The following is a 22,102-nucleotide window of genomic DNA, read 5'->3' as shown; positions in this document are numbered from 1 at the left end:
AACCTACTATGACATTGTCATAGAGGCAGTTACTGGCTCCTATACACTTAGTAAGCCTTAGTATAGGCTACCGTGACATTTGCAAGCGTTGCACGTAGACCAGACACTGTGCTCTGATATGATACTCCGTTGCTCAATAACATTTCCCCCGTCTTAAGCAAATATAAGTAAATATAACTATTATTATACATTTCTTTTTAAACGCTAGATTGCCTAGTTATATTCTTTTAATCTATGTGGACAGCTCGCACCTTGTTGACACAACATGCCCGAGATGCTTTCGGGAAAATTGCTTGTGTCAGCATTTCCTCGTGTTTGCTTACACAGTGTTACATCACAATTCAAGAGCGAGTGAGAGTTGCATAAATGTTGCATACTATGTGTTTGTGTGTCTTTAAATTGGGCGATAAACAATCAACAATTTACTTTTAATTGACAGTGTGGAAGATACTTATGCAGGCGGTGTGTTTGTGATAATTACTATTTTTCATCATTGACCAAAGATAAGCAAGAAACACAATCACAATCAAGCTTTTATAAAGCTCTGTATGTGTATGGGCATGCATGTGCTGTGTGTGTGTGTGTGTCTGTGTGTGTGGACATGCATGTACCCTGTGTGCCGTGTTTGTGTGTGTGTGCCATGTGTGTGTGTGTGTGTGTGTGTGCGCACGATGTGTGTGTGTGTACTGTGTGTGGTTTCCCTTGCTCCCACTGTTGACGCTGAAAGCAACTTACTATCACTGCTTAGTGCTTACTCATGGTGTTAGACACAATCCGGCGATGCTGTAGTAGCCCACTATTTCATTGCCTTTTATAGACCCTTTCAACAATAAAAACAAAAACAATGCTTGAACATTCTATTTGGTTCCCAATCTACTTCCTCTGCATTAAGATAACATATGGAATGTTAAAACGGAAGCCTTGTGGGGCCAACTATGATGCTGATAATGGAACTCTCTTGAAAGGGTTTATACACCACACAGGACGCAAACATGGGGCGCTAGCTTTGCCCACATTGTCTCCGAACTTCCGATTGAGCAGTACATCCATTGCGATACATTGAGATAGCAGAGCTCTATCGAGATGACTGGCATCATATATTATGGGTCATCCTAAAGTTAGGAACGTTTATTTAGGATTTTGGTGACTTAAGACATTTCTGTTATACAGCTTTCCTATCTGAAGTTAAGAAAAAACTGACTTTGGAGCGGCTGTTCTGTAAGTTAGCCTCTCTATCCTCTTCTGCCGTGTTATCCCAATGAAGCTAACTAGACGTAGCTAGCCGACCGGAAGTTTAAAGACAACATGGAATTTAAAAAAATGGGCGGGGCTGAATAAGGTGAATAAGCATGAATAGGTAGGCCTTCAGTGGACCAGCTGCCCACAGAGGCACTGAGATAAAGTGCCCTTTGGTGCAATGCCTAGGGATCCATGCAAGAACAACTGTTATCATACAAGGCTGTAAGGGGATAAATTTAACTCTCACAAAGAGCCATCAACTCCTTTATCATGGATTGCTTGTTCTGAGACAGATTTACAATGGCACCATTTGTGTGTATTTTCTTATGCGTGTGTTTGTACTAGCATACATGTAGGTATTGTGAGTAGATGTAGGCTTTTGCAATGCTATATTTGTTCACTTATAAGGGCAAAAATAGCAGTTTTCTTAATTGCTTTATGAGAGCAATTAATTTCTAGAACTATAAATGGGAATATGGGGAGCAGAGAGGAGAAGGGGGGTGGGGGTTGATTGGGTTTTGTCTCAGCGGCATCCACTGTGGCCTTTCAGAAGTATTTTTGTACATCGCCTAATATTTCAAGAGAGAGAGAGGGAGATAGAGAAGTCAGAGAGAGAGAGAAAGAGAGGGAAAGAGATGGAGAGAGCACAATGGAGAGCTATAATGTGGAACTGACTGATTGCTGCACATTCACATGAAGAATGAGAGGAATTGATTTACACTTTGCCTCATTCTGTCAAACTGGAATATTTTACAACATAATGGGTTAATCCCTTTGCATTACAAAATGTGTCAAAGTAAAAGTTTTACAATTCCTGGGGAATGAATGCCCTTTGCCAGCAGCACAGAAAGCTTGAGTTTCCTCTCTCTCTCTCTCTCTCTCTCGCTCTCTCTCTGTCTCTCTCTCTCTCTCGACATCACACAGTGAGAGGCTTCTGTCCGAGCAGAGGGAAGGGTCTTTCACTGCACTGTTGCTCCTGATTGAATGGATCTGGACGCCTCTCTGGACTGCCCTAGCTCAGGGCCTACAGCAGCCTGGCTGAGAGAGAGAGGCTGCTGGATGTGGCAAGTCAGCCTCTGGAAGATTTCTTTGGCTTTCAAATCAAGGCTGCTCTGTTGACAAAGGAGTATTCTCCGCGCTTCTGTCGTTTGGCGACAATCCAGTGCAACCAGGCCAAGACAGAATGCAGAACATTATTAAACTTTGACTAACGTTTCGATGTAGTCACATCTTCATCACATCTTCATCAGAGTCATCAGAGTTCATTAGCGAAGGACTCTGATGAAGATGTGACTACATCGAAACGTTAGTCAAAGTTTAATAATGTTCTGCACCTTTTAGTAAAGGATAAAGAAAATTAAGAAGACATCTGAGCTGCACCGGCGTCTCTCTCTCCAAGGCTGCTCTGTCTTAGCGGCTGTGTCTGACTGGTGATAGTGAAAACAATAGTAAAAAATAATCTGGCTTCTGCAGATTGTGTGTGTGTGTGCTTACACACCTACCTTTCCTGTTAACTGATACTGGGCATCCTCCTGCACACAGACATACAGACACACACACACACACACACACACACACACACACACACGGCACATGCATTACACTTATGATCCGATGGACTAAACTCCACTGTCAGCTGTCAGTCTCATCAGGCTGGCTGCCTTCTTTGTGGCCCAGTGAAACCCCTGAACTCAGCATCAGCTCAACCATAAACCCCAAATGATCTCAGTGCTTTACTGAAAGACTGCAGATGTCAGTCATACTCTAAAACTCCCCTCTCATCCTCACACAGACTGCTTGCATGATGTACGTATGTGTAATCTGACACCTGACAGTAGTTTCCCTTTGACCAGACTGAGGAACCGAGCCTTATGGAAATACAATAGGGAAATGCTGTCACTCTCAGGCACCAGGCAGCTCTACTGAAGAAGCCTCAGGTGCTCCACTGACCTGACGACAGGCCATCAGACTCTGGGGGTGTGTCCCATGAGCTCCATCTGAAAGCTCAAAGAGCTCTTTTGTCACGTCTAATAGCCTACATCTCATTAGCGGATTCATGTCAGAACAGCCATCTCCCTCTCTCTCTCTCTCTCTCTCTCTCTCTCTCTCTCTCTCTCTCTCTCTCTCTTTTCCCAAGCGGTAATTCATCGCGGAGCTCAAGAATTGACAGCCCATGGCGACAGTGATATCTCCAACCAGTGAGATGACATAGATCGCCTAACCACTGCTCGTCTCTGATTAGCGAATTACAGCAGGTCCCCCCCCACACCCTCCACACACACACACACACACACACACACCCTCCACACACACACACGCACACACACACACACACACACACACACACACACACACACACACTCCACAACCACCCCTTTCAGGCCAGATGGGAACCACTTGCCAGGCTCTGTGCCGAAATTGATGTCTCCATCGGGGCATCCAGGGCAGCCCATTGGTTTTCTGAAAAACTTATGTCAATTTGTCTGGAGAGAGCAGAAGGTGAATTGCAGAGCTGAACAGCACATGTTGCATTTCCTCCACAGTAGGCTGCTTGTTGTTTTTTGCCATAGCTGTGTGGTGTTTGTGTGTTTTGTTTATATTTAAGGGCCTTGCTCGGGTCAGTTGTTTTGGCTCATTGGATGATGAAGTGGATGAAGTAAGTACATATGATGAATAATTCACTCCAGACCACTTTTTTTACAGAAATGGAATCGAAAAAGGAAAAAGGGTAGATCGATGAATAAACAGAGAGAGAGAGAGAGAGAGAGAGAGAGAGAGACATTCATAAGAGATGGAAGAGAAACAATGCAAAGGAATGTAGACCCAGAGAGGTGGATGAATGGAAAAATGAAAAAAGGGAGATTGATGAATAAATGGATAAGAAGAGAGAGAGAGGGAGATGCAAATTTTGCATTATTAATTGTTTGGTGTTCTTTTGACCTGAAACACACATACACATACACTCTCATAGTTGGAGCCAACACACACACGCACATGTAAGCACACACACATACAAACACACACAAAACCCACATACACACACACACGTGTAAGCAGACACACACACACGCACACACACTCTGACCTTACTGTGCAGAATCAGTGTTAGGGTGAATACAGAGAGGGTTTGACCTGAACGCTGACATAGAGCTGTAATTGAGTCCAGGGCGAGTCCAGAGGGTCATCTCTGAACAGACTCTGAACTAAATGAGATGAAAACTTTTATACAACATACCACAGTGATGCAGACAGTTTCACCTTTGGGTAACTTGTTCATGTTTTACTTGAATTTGTTTTCGGTTATACCTCTGCTTTGAAATCATACAAACACATAGACACACACACACACACACACACACACACACAGACATAGACTTACTCAGTGACCTCAAATGCACCCAGACAGACCTATTGAAGTTCCATTTTAGTTCTGCATTATTTTACCACCAAATTCTTTGCCTTCTTTGTAACTATCTTAGGGAATGTGTAAGTGTATGTGGGTGGTGCAGAAGACTCCCTATGCTTTTTACTGCATACATAAGTGTCAATGTAATAGAAAAAAATAACCCCTGCCACTGAGTCTAAGCCAGACTGGAATCAGCTGTGGTTGGCCCAATTTACCCAACATAAATAAGTTGTGTGTCAATTATTTAATTTGTTTATTATTGGCTGAGATATATTGTTTTTGAACTGATATCATTGCAGGAGCAGAGGTTTTTATACTGTATCTAAGGTTTGGAATATTGTTTTTGCTATTGTGGAATGTTGTGTGTTAACATTCGTAAATACTACAAAAACAAAATGTGAGCATTGTGGAAATGTGTTCACTGATTGACATGAAACATGACAACATGAAATGTGTGAATGGTATGGCCACAAAAGACAGATGCTGTGCTAATTGTATTTAGAGTTTGAAACTGGTTGGACAAACGCTTGTTAGCGACTGAAAAAAACTGTAAAGAAAGTGCGGTGAAGTGTGATTGAATTAATTCTATGACACCTTGACCAACCTGCTGACAGGGACTTTTGGAAATGTTCTTTAGCTCTGCGGCTCAGACAGTGTGGAATGTTAAGAAAATGATGAATGGTTAGCCTTTGAGCATCCTGGCATTAAGGATGAGCGAGGCGAGAGGGAAAATCAATTTGCCTTTCTCAAGGCACTTATTACTTCCTCTTGTGTCAACTTTCAAGGTCAAGCCCGACTTTGGTGTTCCTTAATCACCTGATGATTAGACAGTTTGGGTGCCCTCTGAGTTTGCTGTCAGTTTGGGAGAAAATGTTCAGAGTTTCATAATAAAAAGGGCTCGGTCTTCCTACTCAGTTTAAGGTTAATTGTATGGTGGCTCGATGGTCGATTAAGATCATATGAAATTGACTTGTTTTAACCTTTTGCTAATAGGCTTTCTAAATGCTTAAGGAGATATTCACATTCTCTAGTCACTTTACTTAATTTTGACTGAAGTCATCGACCATGACTGAGAATCAAAACTGTAACCTCCCATAAGCCATAACCTCCTTTCATTTTTTTTATACCAAGGTCTAATTGAAATTCCAATTGTTGTGTATAGCATATAGCACTTATGAAGTAGTTACATTTTCTTTAAACACATACCTGTGCAATGCCTGGGTTATTTGTTCATTTACTATGCAGGTTTAGGTTTTATTTTTGGCGACTGTAGAGCTCCTTCTAGAGTCGCGATATATTTACATTTTACTCTGCTGTTATGAATAGCAAACTTCTCATGACTTAACCCCCCTGTACACAATCAAAATGCTTTTGTTGTGGATGTGAAGGATTAACAACAGGCAAAAACTGTCTCCAAAGAGCTATATCTACTGACAAGGTAATGTTTCACGATTCTTGCGAGATTTGTCGGGCCACCGTTCTTGGCTTGGCATGGCTGGTTTTCTCGGTAGCGATTCGCTACATCTATGTTGTATAGCTATGCTAGGTGAACGATTCGACTATTACAAGTTTGTTAACCATCAAATTGGCTTCGTAAAGGTTACTGTATATTAAGGTGAAAGTCTTGCATAGTGTACCACAAATTACTGGTCTGATGGAAGCACAGACTTAAGAAGAAAAGATGTGTAAGCAGAAAAAAGATAGTTCAACAAGTTTTCACAATTCAAATGTGGAAATGATATCTGTAAATTAATATTAGTTCAGCAGTGAAGATATAGGCAGGATAATCAACCATACAAGTAGCAGAAAAATGACGCCTTTTGATCACTTAAATGTGCATAATTTCCTGCTACCTGAACCCCGTGCCATCCATTATCCATTCTCCTTTAAACAGTCTCAGTGCATGAGACCGGAAATGTGCCCCCACCCTCTCTTTTACTGCTCATTTGTCCCTGTAGGACCTGTGTATCAGTGGCTGTGTAGCCTCATGGCAGTTCTGCTGCTCTGCCTCTAGGCCTCTGTTGTGGTCCTCTCCCCTCTCTGCCCCTCCGCAGTGAGAGACAGGCTTGGAGCGAGCAGCTGACTGCATACTGAATGCCTTTACACTGGGAACAGGAACAGGGCAATCCCTCGTTCAGAGAACAGGCCTCTGCCTCCAGGGCAGAAAGAACTGTTCTCCCCAAATCAGAGCGAGAGTGAGAGAGAAAGAGAGAGGAAGAGAGAGATGGCTGATAGGAATGGAGAGAGAGGAGAAATAGAGAGAGAAACAAGACATAGAAGGAAGAGGTAGATTAATAGGTTGAAAGGTAAGAGGAAAGATGATGGCAGGAATTTTGAAAAAGACAAATAGATAGATAGATAGATAGATAGATAGATAGATAGAGAGACTCTCCTCCATTAACTGGCAGTTCCATCTCCAGGAATGGATTCAAGATACAGCAGGTGTGCCAGGATCTGCCCAGATGAGTATCTACCTGGGTCCCGAGGGTAACCCACAATGCACTCTCCACATCCATTTGTGTGAGAGTGTCTACACTGGAACCCAGACACTGGCTGATTTCAGAGGATGTCAGATCCACTCAGAGGCTGGAGGGAATGTACAGTGGGTGTTTTCCCAGACTCGCTCCTGTAAGATGAACACCAAGAATGCCAGGACAATAACTCTCTCTCTCTCTCTCTCTCTCTCTCTCTCTCTCTCTCTCTCTCTCTCTCTCAAATTCAATTCAAAATGCTTTATTTGCATGACAAGGTTATTCAATTCCCAAAGCACTTATTATACAATAAATACAATAAAAATAGAACAAAATAAAATAAATAAATATAGTAAAATAAAATGCAGTATATGATAGTGTGTGTGTGTGCGTGTGTGTGTGTGTGCGTGTGTGTGTGTTATATGCCTTCCATTTTTGACGCTCTGTCTTCAGAACACTTCAGCGCAGTGCTAAATTGGACATTAATCCATCCTGTTTGACGTGTCTGATTTCACCCACTCTTGGTGACCCCACATAGGGATAGAACGTTCCCATCACTCAGCCTAAATGAAGAAGACTGCCATCTCTCCTCTCCATAACAGATCAATAGACACTCCAGAGGATGTGGGGTAATAACTGCACTGAGCTGTGTAACAGGGAAGAGAGGGTGTGAGGGAGCTCCCAGACCACTGATGATTTGGACAACAAAGCAATAATGTCTATAGACCCTTTCAACAATAAAAACAAAAACAATGCTTGAACGTTCTATTTGGGCCCCAATCTACTTCCTCTGCATTAAGATAACAAATGGAATGTTAAAACGGAAGTCTTGTGGGGCCAACTATGATGCTGATAATGGAACTCTCTTGAAAGGGTCCATAGAAAATGAGAATCAACGCTATACCGCCGCTTTTCCATTCGCCATCCACAAACACGAGAGATTTTCTTTCTCAATTTAATTCTCTTCCCGACCATGTGGCTTTATAGGGCCCCTGTAGAAAGCCTTTTGGGGATCAGGAGGCATCATTGATCTTCTGATTAATTCATCTCATGCTAAATAGCTCCGCTTGTGGGGCAGATTTACGAGATTGCCATGGGAAAATTACACTGGATGGATGCCCGTTACTTTAGTGTCGGAGAGGTGCAGGCCACTCTCACCTGTCAGTGTTAAATGCATGGCTGGCCAATCCTGTTATTGGACTGCAGAAAAAAAAGATGAAAAAAAATAGGACAGATTTTCAGAGGAAAACAAAAGTTGGAGTTGTCCAACATGGTTACAAATTCTTTTAAAATGTCTTGTAAAAAGTGCTTGTTTTGTGGTTCTCCTTTCTGCCTGGTAGTAACTCTTTCAATACAGTGTAAAGAAGACTGGGTGAGTCAGGAGGAATCATTGATTTCCTGATTAATTTGTCTTGTGTTAAAAGGCCCCTTCATCCAGATAGGATTTATGAGTGTGTCCGGGGAGGGAGGCAGGAGATTGATGCTCCAGTATACCATGCTAATGGTTGTGGTGTTATGCTTCGTTTACCCAGTGCTTATATGTTTATTCTTACATATTTTTATTCAACATACACACACACACACACACACACACACACACACACTCACTGGGTTTCTCTGAACTTGGCAGAAGAAGACAGTTACGCCGAATCCAACTATAATTCACTCTGGAAATTCTATCAAATGTCTTTGATGAAAAATGCATTTTTTTTTTCCTCCGATGGCAAGAAAGTGTACTTTAAATGGGAGTGTTTTGGGGCGTGTTGGCTCTCAAAAGGGGTCCCTCGCAGAATACTTAATGTTGTTACACTTCAGCGTCGCTGGGATGAAGGAAAGAGTGGATTTTGCTTGTTTATGAAAACAGTATGTGCCACTGTTTGTGTCTCTCACAGACCCTTGCTGTGATATGCTATCACGCTATGAAGATGCCATTTGAGGGGAAACAAGTTTTTTGTTGTTTGCTATAGCTTTTGTTGTGACCTCTTACACAATGAGAGAGAACACATTTCTGTCGCTTCTTGCCTTTGATATTCACCTGCTCCTGCCTCTGGTAGCGCTGGAGCCTGAAATCTTCAGTTAAGGCAGCACTATGCACGTTTTTCTTTTTTTTTTACCTTATTATAACTTCTTCAAAGACATTTTGATCGTAAACGAACTTGTAATAGGGAGAATCATGCACCTAGCATAGCAGACAGCGCCTTACAGGTGGAAAACCAGCCTGCAATTTAGCTGACAGCGAGTCAGAGTCATTCGCGAGAATCGTGAAACGTTATCTGGTCAGTAAATATTGCTCTTTGGTAGATACCTTGACCTGTTGCTAGTCCTTCGGCTCCAAACAAATGCACATGTGCCGTGTCCAAGGGGAAGGGTTCAAGCTGTGAGTGTTTCTTTAGATGCCGTCTTATGGTTGACACATGACAGGTTGCACACTGCGCTCATATGAATGAGGCCAGGTGGCAAACATCTGAAACAGCAGTCTGCTCTTGGCATCCCAGCTGTGTGGCCATGTCGGCTCCAGGGAGGTTGGCTTTGGCAGACACAACTGTGTGTGTGTGTGTGTGTGTGTGTGTGTGTGTGTGTGTGTGTGCTGGAGGAGGCCCAGTATGTTGACAGGAAAGGTATGTACTGCATTCTTCATCAATGTGCCTGTGTGTGTATGTGCCACTTTATCGCTATAATGTGTGTATAGCCTGGCAGGTGCCCTGCCTTGAGGGTAACATGGACACCTACAGGTGTTTCTCTGAGTATCAGCTCACCTGTTTCAGAGGTGTGTGTGTATCTGTAGGTGTGTGGGATGTTTGAATCATTTGCAACTAGTGAATGAAGGTTTGCATTTGTCTATGAATGTCTCTATGTGTGTGTGTGTGTGTGTGTGTGTGTGTGTGGCTGTGTGTGTGTGTGTGTGTGTGTGTGTACGGTCATAAGTGTAAATTTAACAACCCATAGACACCATCGCTCTTTTAAGACTCCGCTGGTCTCCTCGGGCACACATGGTCATTTACTCCAATCTTTGCTCATCAGTCAATGATACACCATCATGTGTGTATTGAGAGGAGAGGGTGGGCTCGGGGAGGGGGGGTTTGTCGGGCTTCTCTGCTCCTCGTGTTTGAGTCTAATGACATGCTTGAGCAGAGCCCCCTAGGGGACACAGACATTGGTACAGAGACAGCTGATCAATCCATCACTAAGTACTCTCCGGAGATCTATGGTCTTAACATTTTCTAAGAACATGACCATGTGGAATGTTTAAATATCAGGCTTAATGGCAAAACTGTCACTTGTGCAGAATAGACTTTGTTTGAGATAAAAGAGGGAAAATGAGGTATCAGTCTTGTTGGAATAATAGTCTTGTTATTGATTGTTATTCTTTATTTCATGAGTTAGCAGCGGAGCAACACATGTCAGGGGACCAAATTGCATTTAACTTTAAAAAGACTGATGATGCTAAGGCAAGGATATTTTAATGATACTAAGGCAAAAAGGTCTTAACACAACATAACATGTCTGAACTCATTAAAATCACACAGGAACCTAAAAACAGGGACCCCAAAATGAACATTACAGAGCCATAAAAAGCATTAATCACTTCATTGATAGTCCTTATTTCAGAATATTCCAAGAAGGGGACTGACTAATCAACAACCAATCACCCCACCCAGCCAATCAACTAACTATCCTCCTCCTATCATCTTCCAATTCCCTTTGGAAGAAGTCTGATCCACTTAGAGGCCTTTTCACAAAGAGAATGTCTTGGCTTTCATGATGTGAGATGTGTTGCTATAGCCAAAGCTAGCTTGGCCATGTCTCTCTGCCTTTGATTGCCAAAAGCCAACGTTTTCTCTCTATCCTTGTTAGTCTATCTCTCTGCCATCGTCACTCATAAGAATCCTCCCTTTTGATTAGCTTAGTGACAGAATGTAGGACACTAATCCTTTCATTGTCCTTATTAGGTACCACTGCAGCAGCGCTAGTTTCCCCAGATGTTTATTTTCTCTCTCTTCCTCCCCCTCTCTGTTTCTCTCTCTCTTTTTCTCTTTCTCACTCTCTCTCTTTCTGTCTGTCTCTCTGCCTCCCTCTCTCTTTCTCCATGTCTGTCAAAGGTAGTCTCTAATCTCTAATCATCTTATCCAAGTAGATCATTCCTTCTCACGTCGGTCTCTGGTGATTGATTCCTACTGAAAGGGTTTTAGCGCTGAGAGAAGGTTATTAACATGCAGTGCTAATCTCACCTCCTCTGCTAATGTTGAGAGATGTAACAGCACCCCCCCCCCACACACACACACACACTCACACACACACACACACACACACACACACACACACACACACACAGACACACATACACACACACCACAACCCTATCCTCCCTACAGGGAATCTGGCAACAGTGAAATTAGCCTGCCCGAATTCCCATGCCCCGAATTCCCAATAGCAGTGAATAAGATGGTTAGCATAGCAGTATTCAGCATTACACACTGATTGTAGTGGTTTCACTTTGACTACAACACTAACCTGAACATAGTTTCTAACCTATTTATTTTATAAGCATGAGGCCACAGGTGCGTACTACAGAGCCTTGGCTTTGGAGAGAGGCATAGAGTGTCTCAATACACAGCTTGGGAGGCATTCTTAAACGGTTTATCTGGATCTAAAGAGTTATTCAGAGTCTCACATAAAGCTGAATGAGTTCAAAATCACATTCCTCTGTTGCAAATACATTATGTTAAGTTCACCCTTCATAGAAAAGTGAGCTTGTTCAATGAATGCATTCTTCAGAACTCGTTCATGCACAACACTAGTCTGGCTGACAGCAGACTGATTCTCCAAAGAGAACTGGTCTGGGGATCCTTACTTCACTTCCAATTTCCAGGGGTGTTATAGACAGTGAAATTAAACTTAAATTGGTACTTTGAGGTCTTACGAAATCTCCTTGGAAGTACAGCAAGTATATCTTTCTTCTAAATGAAGGCTTTAAATGCTGTTTTTTGCTCAATTGATGCAATCAGTGCAGCCATTGGTTGAGTTCAACAGTGTTCCTAACCATTCTCCTCTATCCGTTATCATATGAAGTCCACCCCATGCTGGATAAACAGTTGTGATTGGTTCCTGGGGAGCATTTGGAGATTTGGAAATGGGCTTGAATGGGATGATGGCCAGACAGATCAACAGAGCAAATTCAAATGTGCACACACAACACCTGGCGAGCGCAACACTGTACACTTGTACACATGTGTTCACATTTAATCAGGCTCAAATGTTCAAGCATGAAAAGGATTAGAGCATTCAGACACAGAGGTGCGCATTCATGAATTTCCCACTGGTGTCAACAGGTTCTGTTGCGGTGGGGCTCAGGTCCTTAGGGGCGTAGTGCGGAAGACGTCTGTAATACGCTGGAGCTCGGCCTGTAGCGGAGGTTGTGTAGCAGGGGCGTAGCACAAGATCCTGGGCCCCTGCATAGGCAGTCCTGATGGGCCCCCATGTTCCTCAACCCAGGTAAAATAAAATATATTCCAGGCATTTCAGGGGCCCTCTCTCCCCTACTAATCAGTAGTGGTTTTACCCCCAGTCCGACGCCCCTGGTGTGTAGTGAGGAGAAGGTCTGTGGTGCTGAGGAGGTCTGTAGTACACTGTAGCTCGGCCTGTAGCTGAGGGTGTGTAGCGAGGAGGAGGTCTGTAGGGTTGTGCAGCCTGAAGGTCTGTAGGATGGAGGAGGTCTGTAGTATGATGGAGCTTGGCCTGTAGGGTGCTGCAGCCTGAGGGGAGTTGCTGCTGGAGGCTGCTGCTTGATGCTCTGCTGTTTGTGTGGAGGAGGATAAAGGATGGGTTTCATCAGAGCTTTCACTCTGTCACTGCTCTCTCTTTCTCTCTCTCTCTCTCCTTCCCTCTATCTTGTATTTATCTATCTATAGATCTATTGATCTATAGACCTAGATGGATGTATCTCTCTCCCTCTCTCTCTCACTCTCTCCATCTCTCTCTCTCTCCTGAGTGTTGTGCATGTGGATACAGGTGTGAGTGTGACAGTGATGGAGGCTCTGTGGGACTGCAGTGTTGAGAGTGATGGTGATAATCAGGTGTGCTGGAGCTTCTCTATGGTGATAATCAGGTGTGCTGGAGCTTCTCTCTCCACCAACAACCCCCCCCCCCCCCCCCCACCATCTCTCTCAGTTCATATCAAAAGAGCGACAGCTACACTCCACAGGCTGTACCACTTGTTTTGTGCAGTTTTGCTCCCCTATTTATGTGTTTTTTCCTTGTCATTATTTAACCTAAAGCATTGGCCTATTAAAGGAACCATATGTAAGATTGTGGCCAAAACTGGTACTGCAATCACTTTCAAAATACTGAAGAGCGGTGTATCCCCTCCCCCTCCCCCCTGAATCGAGGTTGCCAACCCGGATGGCGAAACACTACTGACTTCGTGATTAGTAGATAGGTGGAGGGTGGCGCATCAGGCCAAAACACAACATGACATGACAAAACACAACATCAACATCAGTTGAGGGCTGCAACTTTTTAAATGACAATATCCTGGCCGGACTACTGTTGTCAGTGATATAAGTATTTGAAATGAACATGATTTCTTCATGTCTAGTGAAATATCAGGGCCATTTTATGATTAATTGAAATATTTTTCTTACATACGGCTCCTTTAATTCCTACTTATTTAAATGTGAGCTCCCCAGTATCTCCCTGCACTCCTCTCTCTCTCTCTCTCTCTCTCTCTCTCTCTCTCTCTCTCTCTCTCTGTTGCTCTCTCCCTGTTTTGTCAGTCTCTGCAGCATTTTTTTTTTTCGTTCCCCAAAGTTGTTCCTCCTGCTTTTACTGGCAGAATTAGAGGTGACTTCTGCCGATGTTTAAAAGAACATTGTGCTATCAATAGAAAGTAAAGTAATAATCCAATGATGCCATCACCGCCCTACGTTTCCTTTGGAGGTGCATACTGTTTGCCAAATAAGCGCAATTAGTGGCATATCTATAACAATCTAAAAAGAATACATAGCACTAATGCTGTAGACCAGTGAATTTACTGCAAACACATTTGGCAGGGCAAGTTCATAATTGTTTTCAATATTTGTTTGAGAGCCACTTAAGTTATACAGTCATCATCACTTTGTGTAAGAGTACACCACATCCATTACACAGAGATTGAAGCAGCTTTGGGTGGATTTGCAGGGGACACCAGGGAAAATAGCACATCTAACACTCCAAGGCAGCTGAAACTGTCCCTGTGGACTTTGAACTGATGCCAGCATGGAACAGCATGTTGTCAGACAAGTCACCTCACACAGACATAGGCATATATACAGAAGTGCACACACAAATCACAGACACAGACAGACAGAGAAGCTCATGACACATTGCATTGTGGTTCTCATATCATTCTCCACAAGCACCTCTTATCATTTAATAGCACATGGACATTAGGACGGCCAATTAACTATACTCTGCCCCAGCTACTAGCAATTAGTCTTTGTTTTTTGCTTCACGACAACTGTTGGATGATGGCCTTCATTAGAGAGAGAGAGAGAGAAAGAGAGAGAGAGAGAGAGAGAGAGAGAGAGAGAGAGAGAGAGAGAGAGAGAGAGAGAGGCAAACTGCACTCGTTAACACAGTGTTCGTTTGTACTTTGTTGATTTGGTCTGGTACTTTGTGTATGTGCACACTGGGTGTTGGATATGAATTCATTACAATGCACTACTCATGCAAATGGCACAGAGGAAACACAACAGTCTGCAGCCTTGAGTGCCCTGCAGACCCCAGTGATTGTATTGAAACACAACCCAAGGCCTCAATACCTCTCATTTCTGCTTATTGGATATGCTCAACACATATAGGCACAGGTAAAAGCATGCACTCTAATAACAGAACAAAGCACTGAGGCTCTAGTATATGCCCTTTATTGTGAATGTACTACATTTGTATGCATATTTATATCACTCTTTTGTCTGCTGTTTCTCTCTCTGTCTCTCGCTCCCTCAATGACACGTGCACACATATGCAAGCATATCTGCTCTTGACTCCTCTCTTCATCAGTCAGCATTCAAAAAAGACAGCTGAATGAGACAACAAAAATAGATAAAAATAACAAGAGAGAGAGAGAGAGAGAGAGAGAGAGAGAACAAGAGCGAGAGAGACAGTAAAAGAGAGGGAGAGAAAGAAAGAGAGAGAGAGCAAAGCAAGATGAGATTAGGGTTAGTGAAAGACAGCGGGGAAGGAAGGCGTAGGTACACCCTCTCTGGTTGTCTGTTGGACTAGACCCCCCCCCACACACACACACACAGGGAAAGAGTAGCTGAAGATAACCACTAGTGGAATGAGAGAGCAGGAAAGAAAGAGAACGAGAGAATCTTTTTTCCTTCTCATCCCTCAGACCTCCCAGCTGTTAAAAAGTGTAATACAAAAGTGAAGCAGAGCCATGTTGCTTACTTGACAGCCTTGCTGTTTGTGATACCCGTAGGAAGACTTAGTGGTAATAATCTATCTAAAGAGCTCTCTTAAATACTGCATTTAAGTCTGAATGACATAACAGACATGCACTTTAATCACTTGCCTTTGTGATAGATGACCCAAATTAGCCTTCATAAGATTTTACTCATATTAGTTTGATTATGTTGTCATAAAAAGCTCAGTTGCATTAAGTGTGTCTTATTAGAGTCTTTGTCACAGGAAAAACTGGCAGCTCCTCTAAGCTCTTTGAAATGAGATTGAGTAAAATGTTTATGAGTTCATTTGGATTGGAGTGTGATACAGTATTTGCTGAAATTGAAACTTCTTAATTTGTGCTCATTATTCTGTGCTGAGCACCCCTGTGGCACTGAGATTCTGCAGCAAATGCGTACGCGAGAACTGAAACTGACCCCCTGGAAATTAGTCATTTTTCAGAGGCTTTTATAGCAGCCTCTCCTCTCTGTGGGAACTCTGTTTATTCCCAACACTGAGGCGTAGGCACGCGCACACGTACGCACGCACGCACACACGAACACACACGAACACACACACACACACACACACACACACACACACACACACACACACACACACACACACACACACAAACAAAGATGCAAATTATCACAGACACAGATACATGTACACACACGCACGCACGCACGCACGCACACACACGCGCACACACACACACACACACAAACACACACACACACACACACTCTATCTCTCCCTCACTGAGAAGAGAATAAACAGATCATTGCACAGTGTTGTTGAACATCAAAATTTGGCAACATGGACAGTATGGAAGATGAAATCAACGACATGATTAAGCACTGATCACAGCAGAGACTGAAAACATGCGTATGCCGTAGGGGAGAGGGGTAAGGAGCCTCAAATCCAAGGAATTGGAGCATAATTCTGTGTGATCAAATAGTTATCAAAGTACACAGTATAGGAGAGGCAGGTGCATATCAGACGTATGCATGTAGGGGAGAGCCCAGGACTCATCTAGTCTCTCTCCGTCTTTCTCTCAGTATCAAACAGTCCATCATTCATTTAAACGGTCAGTTTTGCACTGTTACTATACATCGAGTTCAAAGCCCACATGTAGTTGTTTGTGTGTCAGCCTGGTGGATGTGCGTTACTGGAACTCTGTCTGATGCGTCCATGGTGATAAGTGCTTGGATACGGCTGGCCTGGTGTGGGAAAAGATCACTCTATATTTTTCTTTCTCTCTCTTTCTCAAATGTTTTATCTTCCTTCCTTCTTTCCTTCCTATCTTATTTTTTCTTTCTTTCTTTCTTTCTTTTTTTCTTTTTTCTTTCTTTCTTTCTTTTGTTCATTTTTCCCTACAGAAAAAAAAGCAGAAAGCAGAAAAGTACTCTTTCTAGTGGTAGTGGAGTGCAGTCCCTGTGTGTTCTCTTTCAGTGTAGCTTAGTGTCTCTTCACACGCTATCTCCAGCGACAGGGCTGTCTCAACCCCCTGAGGAGCAACGGACACTTTTCAACAGAATAGAAGTGAGATCAGCATACGAGTGGAGAGCTCTCTGTGATTCTACCCCAACCCCATCTTTCTGTCTCTGTGCTTGCCTGTCTATCTGCCTGTCTCTTTGAATGAACCGATCATTACTGAATGTGCAAACACATGTTGACCATCACCTGTTTATATATATATATATATATATATATATATATATATATATATATATATAATATACTGTATATACAGTACATATATATTTTTTATTATTATAGATTTTTTTTAGGCTTTGTTTTTAGGCTTTTTTGGCTTTATTCAGATTGGACAGTGAAGAGTTACAAGAACTGAGGGGGAGGGAGAGAGGGAGTGGGATTGGGAAAGGACTAGTTGATCAGTTATTAAGAAAGCGAAAAGTTAGCAAGGCCACCGTTTCCCAAGCTAAGAGAGGAGCAGTGGTCCCACCGGGAGAGTGTGTGGCCTGTGTGGATGCAGTAAATGTGCTCTCAGCAGGTTAGCGTTTCTCCACTTCCACAATGTGAAATCTCCATCTCCCTTTCTTCTCTCTCCTCACTGCTTTCGTTACAGTCTGAGGGCCAGATGTACGTACATTTGGGAACGTAGCGTTATTAGCGCCATGGCCAACCCGCAGGAACCGCACGCTGTGATTCTTCACATTACGTGGTATTTTATCAAACCTGCAGGTCATCGGGTAATCAGCGTCTTTCTCTGCCCCATACCGCAATTTGCGAACGTTCACAACTGAACAGCATACTTCAATCACAAGCTCAGCTGAATGAAGTTAACTGCGTCAAGCAAGAAGATAATGAAGAGCAGTAGTTATGTGTTTGTGTGTGTGTGTGTGTGTGTGTGTGTGTGTGTGTGTGCATGACAATAAGTGTATCGGTATGTGGAAATACTTTGGTGTGTTCCAAAGCAGTGGGCGTGGGTTTCTTGTAAATGAATGGTGGCTGAGATGGATTCAGGCCAGACATTGTAGAACTCAAGAGCTGGAAACCAGGGGAGAGCGAACGCCATGTAGAGTCTCTAATGACTCTCTGAGGGACCCCAAACCGCCCGCCTGCGTTGGGGCCTCATGAGAGACCGGGAGAGCTAGAGGGAGAGAAAACTGCACACTGAGGTGTGATGGACCAAAAGTACTAAAAATACAAAAAGTACTATAAGTCAGAAACTGAAAGCTGAAACATCAACTCTGCAATCCCACACCCCCAACCCCCCCCCCCCCCCCCAACGCCCCCCCCTCACACTCACTTTTTTTTTTCTTTGTTCAGCTATATTACCTGCCTGAGGTCCTCCTAGTCACTCTAGTGATATGGGAAGACGCTGTAAGAGCCAGAGGAAGGAGACCATCCTTTCAGGAGCACATGAGTAAACATCAGTTAGTGAAGAGAGCGTTTCCATTCAGTCTTATATATTATTTATTATGTCTTAAAATATGGCCTAATGAAAACTGTATTTCATGGGTGATCACATGTCTAAAATCATATTTTGTCTTGAAATTATAGTGCCAATTTCAAACTCTGCTTGATTAATTGCTGTGTTTACTTTCCCGCTGTGTTTTAATATGATAATAATGTGAATCAAAAATATAATCACATTATCCAGGATTCATCTTACTGGTCTCATTTGGGCTCCATAAGTGATTACTCTTACCCGTACTTGGCTAGCTGCTGGCTCCCTCTCCTATATTATGGAGAAAATCATACTACAACTCATCTTACCTACTGTCAGCACACAACTGGACCCATACCAATTTGCATACCGGCTGAAAAGGGGGACAGAGGACACAGTGGCATGCCTTCTCCACTCCCTCCTTCACCATCTCCAGACTCCCCATAACTTTGCCTCAGTTCTGTTTGTTGACTTCAGCTCCGCATTCAATACAATCCAGCGCCATCAACTCATCAAGAAACTACAGCACCTGAATGTCACCCCTCTCCTCATCCACTGGATAAACAATTTTCTCAGCAACCGGCCACAGACAGTGAAAATAGGGACTACAACATCATCAACCATCATTACCAACACTGGAACCCCCCAAGGTTGCGTACTCAGTCCCTTCCTGTACACACTTTACACAAATGACCGCCAGACAACAGTTCCATCAGACAACAGTTCCATCACAGCTTACCACCAGTCCATCACAGATTTTGCAATATGGTGCTCTGATAACTACCTCCAACTTAACATTGACAAGACAAAAGAACTGGTCATTCATACATCAAAATCACCCCCTGGACTCACTTACATCACCATCCATGGCCAACCAGTTGCACAGGTCAGCACTTTCAAATATCTTGGTCTCACCATTGACAATAAGCTTAACTTCAATGAACATGTCACCATCACACAGACCAGTGCACAACAGAGACTGTATGCAATACGCAAACTAAGATCCCTGTATGTTGCCCATCATCTCCTTCTGCTACTCTACAAAAGCATCATCCAACCCCTTCTACTCTACTGCTGCCCCTGTTTCTTCACCATACTAAATGTCACCAGCAAGAACAAACTCATTAAAATCTCACACTTAGGGCCCCAACCCAACTGGCTGGGGCACCTGCACCGTACGCCGGCGACCCGGGTTCGATTCCCGCCACGTGGTCCTTTCCGGATCCCACCCCGACTCTCTCCCACTCGCTTCCTGTCATTCTCCACTATCCTGTCGCATTAAAAGCATAAAAGCCCCAAAAAATATATTTAAAAAAAAAGAAACATACATTATCCTTAGCCCTTGATCTATGTCTTTGTAGAAATGAAAGCGCTTCTTGCCACCTTCATCCGCATGTTGTGGCTCAGTCCTGCTGATGTGCCGTATGTCTGCGCTGCATACTCCGCATGTCTGGCTTTCAAACTTCTGCGGAGCCCGTCTGTCTCTCAGCTGCCTTGTGTAAACAGACAACACGGGGGTCAGCGACTGTCTCACCACGGACTCCCCCCGTCTAATCCGCCCGCAAACAGACTCGACTCAACAGGACTCCAGCGATCAGTAGCCTGCTGAGGACATGCAACGCTGTCTGCTGCCTCCTACGACTCTGCCAATTTAGTCACAGCATCATGCTGTGTTCCGTTATTCAGTCCCACACCATTCACTCCAGCAGTTCTTTTTAGTCAATATGGTCTGACATAGAGTGCAATTTGGCAAACGAATGTAGCCACTATCATTTTTGAATGTCAGAAGTATGTGGTTAGATGATTTGGATGATTGACAGGATAAGTGGTCTTTTTTGTGCTTATGTGTTGTTGTGGTTTATTTATTCACTGTGTGTGTGAACATCTGGAATCCCTTCCTGACAAAGGATGAAGGAAAAGGGGCATGAACATGGGGGGTCATGGCCTCGGGAAACAGAGATCTACGGGGAAAAATCGCCGGAATTCTCCTTTAAGTTGGTTTGTTTTACTTGTTATGTAAATGGCCCTGCTGGCTGTAAGAATATAGGTGATGCTAAGAGTGCACTTCTGAGTAAGCATCAGGGAAACAATGTCCCTCAATCATTGCAGTGCACGGCTTTGACTGATGGAGCGGTCCACTGAGCTTTTTTCCAGGGCCCCAGTTTGAGAGAGTCACTCCAGCAAATCATGTAATTGACTTCACACACACACACACACACAAACACACACAGAGCATAATCTGATTATCCTTAACTTCTCCTGACACTGATGCTTAAAAAAAGAAAACAATAACGCAAATGACAGCTTTGTTAATATTTACGACTTTGTTGATTTCAGCCATTGTCCTTGTGTCTTTCTTTCCTCCCTAACAGATGATGCAGTTTGCCTGGGAAAATTACAAGAGTTACGCCTGGGGCTCCAACGAGCTGCGGCCCCTCTCCAAGCAAGGACACTCCAGTAATTTGTTTGGTGAGTCTCCATTACTATTACTATGTCCTTCTGTCACACACATGTATGCCCAAATAGGCAAGGCAAGGCAAGGCCAGGCCAGGCCAGGCCAGGCAAGGCAAGGCAAGGCTGTTTTATTTGTATAGCACATTTTATACACAAACGCAACTCAATGTGCTTTACACAGTCAGGAAACAGTAAATAGCAAACAATAATAGGGACAAATATATATAAAGATAAATTAAAATACATATATTAACAATCATAAAACAGAATATAGCCTGATATAAATCTGTTTCTTATAGCTAGCCTTTGATCTAATCCACAGTAAGGTGGATCCCCACTTTATGACATTTATTCAGGAACATTTATTTCAGTATTGATTATAATCCACTTTCATTTTGTCAGATCAATCTATGCCTTTGTCTGTCAGAAATACATGGCATTAAAGGAAGGAAATGAGATACTAGTGGATTTGTCTCCTACGTCCTCCGCTCTGACTCCCACTGCTTCAGTAGAAAGTTTTCAGTATGCTTCACAGAGCTGTATAAAATTGATTGTGGTGGCAATTTTGTGCTGAAATATTAAACAGTGAAACCATGGAAATGTCTTCCATTCCAGTGGGGAGTGTTTGATTTTCAGGACGCTTTCGAGCAGTTTGTGTATATTACGGACAGCAGTATTTTTTCATGACCTGTGAGTTTTAATTGGACGGAAATGAACTTAATTAAACATGTAATCCTCGTTAATCCCTAATTGTGTCTCCCTCACCCCTCTCTCCGTTGTCTCATACTCCCTCTTTCTCTGCCACTCAGACCCATATTGCTCCATATTCTTCCCCTTCACACACACGCACACACACACACACGCACACACACACACACACACGCACACATACACACACACACGCACACACACACACACACGCACACCCGCACACACACACGCACACATACACATACACGCGCGCACACACACACACACACACACACACACACACATTTTTATTTATTTTCTCTGACTCCTCTCTTTTGGTCTCTTCTCTACTCCTCTCTTGATCTCTTATCTCATTCACTGGCTTCTCCATGTGCCTGGTTGTGGATGAGCTGAGTATATGCTATATGAGTCTGCACACATCACTCTACTCACCTTCTGGTGGTGATGATGATGAGCATGATATAATGAAGCAGCATG

The 22,102-nt window shown here is 43.3% G+C and overlaps 1 protein-coding gene across 2 annotated transcripts in view; it reads left to right on the top strand.

Moving 5' to 3' along the window:
• Window positions 1–22,102, top strand: part of man1a1 (mannosidase, alpha, class 1A, member 1) — a 142,597-nt gene that overhangs the window by 973 nt on the left and 119,522 nt on the right. For both annotated transcript variants that reach the window (XM_042096007.1, XM_042096008.1), the window contains exon 2: window positions 20,833–20,929. In XM_042096007.1, the coding sequence (XP_041951941.1) occupies window positions 20,833–20,929 (97 nt within the window). The remainder of the gene's footprint in view (window positions 1–20,832; window positions 20,930–22,102) is intronic.

This window comes from Alosa sapidissima, chromosome 6, assembly GCF_018492685.1.
Source record: "Alosa sapidissima isolate fAloSap1 chromosome 6, fAloSap1.pri, whole genome shotgun sequence".
In the NCBI taxonomy this organism is placed as follows: domain Eukaryota; kingdom Metazoa; phylum Chordata; class Actinopteri; order Clupeiformes; family Clupeidae; genus Alosa; species Alosa sapidissima.
This window is presented reverse-complemented; position numbering and strand designations above follow the sequence as displayed.